At 36.2% G+C, this 3,954-nt stretch overlaps 1 protein-coding gene across 1 annotated transcript; it reads right to left on the bottom strand.

The window, feature by feature from the left end:
- Nucleotides 1-247: 247 nt before the first annotated feature.
- LOC110738323 lies at nt 248-1,045 on the bottom strand. The gene has a single exon (XM_021918686.1). It carries the CDS (start codon nt 1,043-1,045, stop codon nt 248-250), a length of 798 nt encoding a protein of 265 aa, XP_021774378.1.
- Between the last annotated feature and the right edge of the window lie 2,909 nt (nt 1,046-3,954).

The following is a 3,954-nucleotide window of genomic DNA, read 5'->3' as shown; positions in this document are numbered from 1 at the left end:
CAATTCTTTCCAGCCTTTTCTTCCCTTTGTGTGGTGGGCTAAAATTGTTACCCCTTAAATGATTGAGTATTTCTTCCATGCAACATTGTAAGGTTTTCCAGCAATGCTTGTTTAAAACTGGATTAAACAAGTCAAAAGCCTCTTTCACTTTCCGAATTAGTTCCATTAAGTTCCTAGGAAATGATTGGTATTGTATGGATTATATCACATTTAATAACCCCAAATCTAGGACATTTAGGTCAGGGGACTAAGCTGGTTGGTAAATGAACTTGATATTGAAACCATTTGACTGACAGGCTGCATTAAATTCCTCATCACTAGGAATTTTATGGGGTCTTGCATTATCCCACTGAATACATATTTCCTTAGATAGGTGGGATGGCCATTTATCTTTGATGGCAGGAATCACATTTTCCAACAGCATTGCCCTGATTGCCTCTTTGTTCACATTTTGTATTGCTTTTGTTTCCACAACACCAGCCTCCCTGTTTTTGCTTTTTTTCTTGGCTGTGCTTTCATAAACAAATGGAAACATCCCATATTTTCCATCATGTAATACTACTCCTTGGGGGTCAAAAACGGGCTTCCCAATGGCAGCCATGAACATGCCTTTTACCTTGAACCTTTTGGACTGTTGGCACATGTAAGGGTTAGATTCATTGGGCAGGAGGTAGAACCTCCTGGTGTCTGGGTTCAAGTAGAACCATTTCTTATCAATATGCACTACTTGCTGCATATCCACAAACTGAGGGTCCCCATTCTCTTTAGCTGGTAGTAGATGACATAACACCCATTTCAGTCTTGCTATCTTGTGGTTGGATGTCAGTGCAGGGTGATTTGTGCTTGTATGTGTTTTGAGTCTCCCTTTTTTCTTTAACTTATGGATGGTGACATGTGATATTTTGAGGGATGCTCCATAGCTTCTCTCAGTTGTGCTATTGTACAAAGGGGCTGATTGCAGAAACTCATCTGTGTATTCTGTTGGCTTTCGTCCTGTTTTTCCCACCTTCTTGCTTCTGACATCAATCACATTCCCTACTACCATTTATGACTTAATGTCTTTCAATAGTCTATGAATAGTTGTCCTGTGTACCTGGAACTTGTGTGCTTGCTGTGTTATAAACCCTCTGGGTAATTCCCACCCTCTTGGACTAATAAAAATGCATCAACAATTTGTCTTTTCTGGGAGAAAGTGAGCTCTTTCTTGGCTCTGGGATTATGTGTTGTCTCTTCATGTTGCTCATTGTGTTTATAGTTTTGAGTTCCCTCATTGCTTGAATATTGGTCTTCCATGTTGCCTTCATCGTTGAGCATCTGGTCAATGCTGAAAAAACCATCATTGAACATGTCTACCATGCTTGACAATCTAATGACCCCTAGTTCCACAGATCTGGGACTGGTAATGAAGTTGGTGGATGTTTATTTTTGGGCTCTGCTGTGCTGAACCAGAACACTTCTAAGGATTGAAGATGCTGCTTCTAACTTAGGACTAATTTGGAGTAGAGTGGTAGCTTGCTTTTGTAAAAAATGGTGTAATCAGAATTTCTGACTTTTGGTTTTTAATTTGTATATGAGAATTGAATTGAGAATTATGGCAGGTTGTATGTTAAATACCCTCACTTGATTGAAAAAGTCAAGTGGAGGGAAAAATTAGCTGTTTCATTTCAATTTTGTTCTCTGTTGGCAGGGACTTTAGATAGTCTTCCTTGAATGAAAATTTCAAGTGGAGGGTAAAATGTTGGGGTTAAAAAAGAGTGAAATGTTTGGAGGGAAAAAATTACATGTGAAAAGAGAGTCAACAATTTGGTGGGAAAAAGGGGGTAAAAAAAGAGAGGGAAACTTTTTAACCCCAATATTTCCCTCTAAAAAATTTTTAGATTCTCTCTCCTAAAAAAAAAAAAAACCGGGCCCCCCACTTCCTTCCTTTTTTAATACACTAATCACATGACCCTATATACAATAACACTACCCTAAACACTTTTTAAAAATTTTGCTTTGGTTTTCGCAAAAAGTACTAGTGTTGCAACTATTCGTTAACGGAGGGAGTATACAACTTTAGTAAAGAGTTTTATGTTCCAACTTTCAACATCAAACAATATTTGTAGCAATATCTATCTACACATGACAGTTTACCACAGACAAATGAAGACATTTGACAACCACGTATATTCTTCATATAGATGGACTACCTCGGGCTACCATGAGTTTTGAGAAAGTGAACATATTCCAGCCGAGACATCTCCCCTTTATTGTTGGGATAAAAAATGCACCTATGAAAACTGGGAGGAAAAAATTGAAGATGGGAATTAAAAAAAAGTAAGCAAAAGGCTGTAAAATACTTCAAGTGAATTACTGTATTGATTAATACTGCAATAAACAATCACACAATCAAACATTTCCATATAATCAGAAGTTCTGATCAAGCTCCAACTCATAAAGTCCCTAAAGAATGATAAGCAAATCAAGTCCCAGCAAGTTCTAAAAACAGAAGGTTGAAAACAAGAGAATTACAAATTGCTACTACAATAACCAATTAAGCATATTCATACAAACAACTATTCAATTCAAGGTCCTGAAGTCCCTAGTGAATTGACTAGTTTGGAGGCATGAAAATAAGGAGCATTGTGAATGTGTATGATTCATCTATTTCCCATCAACATAGAGCAAAACAAATCATCCAGCATGATTGGCACGCAAGGGAAGCAAAATCATATGGCAGTAAAAACTTTATAGTTTCGACCAGTTTCTTAGGTAAGTGATGTCCTGACATGATTGTTCAAGGCACTCAATCACACAACTCAAAGTAATAGTAAGACTAACAACACTACATGAGAGCTGTTAGAGGGCTTCCACCCATTGACCAAGCAATAAGAATATTAACCATAAATTTCCCAATCTGATGATAAGTACACTAAAGATCACACATTAAAAAAAAATAAAATCAAACAATCTCACAGATATTAAATAAAGCCACCTCTATCATTTTAAAGCAATAAAAATTCAGTAAATGGCAGATATCAATCAAAAGGGTGAAGCAGTAGCAAGCCCCGTAAAAGAAGGCACCATTATGTATAAGTAAAGAAAGACTCTATCTAACTGAAAGCTAAAAGTGGCATTCGCTTCAAATACTAATGCAGAAGAAACCAAAGAGGCACTTGAAGCTAAAGACGGGTACTCGAAACAATTCAGTAATCGAGTTCAATTTCATAGATATTTCTGTAATAGTAGATCCTATCAGAACAATCATACTCAGAGAAATTCTTTGATCTTAAAGTCAAGGGGATCTATACAATCGCATGCATCCTCTCCTTCCCTCATCAAACTCTCTCTGCCCCCATCCTCTGCACTAAGGAATGCAGTGATCATAATCTGTGGGAGAGAAACAAACCTCCTATACTACACCAGCAAGGCTCTGCTCAACCAAAATGTCACGATATATAGCACGGGAAGGGATTTTTACATTAGGAGTTCTAGAGACATGCAACAACTCGACCCTTCGCCATACATTTTACCAATTTACGGGTTTTACGGACAACAATCAAACTCTTTCCAATTAAACATCATGAACTACAAACGAAACCCTAATTCGCTAAATTCAGCGGATAACCCTAAATTACATAACCAAATACATCAAAAAAACATCCTATTCACAAATTCAACAAGTACACATAAGTTTCTTAACTAACAAGAACATTAAAATTAACAAATAACAATCAAGACAACAAATTTATTATAAAAAAGTTATACAATTAAAGAATTAGGTACCCGATTTTTGTGAAGATTAGGAGGAAAGAGATAAAAGGTTGAAAGGAGAAGAAGACTACAAAAAATCAAAGATTAAAATTGGGGATTAAAATTGAATAATAAGCAATTGAGCTTGTTTATTATTACAATTGAAACATTAAAATAAAAAAAATAGGGTTAACAATCAAAATTTCAAATTGGGGATTTCAA

This window comes from Chenopodium quinoa, unplaced genomic scaffold, assembly GCF_001683475.1.
Source record: "Chenopodium quinoa cultivar QQ74 unplaced genomic scaffold, ASM168347v1, whole genome shotgun sequence".
NCBI classification, from domain to species: Eukaryota; Viridiplantae; Streptophyta; class Magnoliopsida; order Caryophyllales; family Amaranthaceae; genus Chenopodium; species Chenopodium quinoa.
This window is presented reverse-complemented; position numbering and strand designations above follow the sequence as displayed.

What these genes read in the sequence shown, in the direction of transcription:
- LOC110738323 (XM_021918686.1), bottom strand. Translation starts at nt 1,045, where the DNA reads ATGGTAGTAGGGAATGTGATTGATGTCAGAAGCAAGAAGGTGGGAAAA.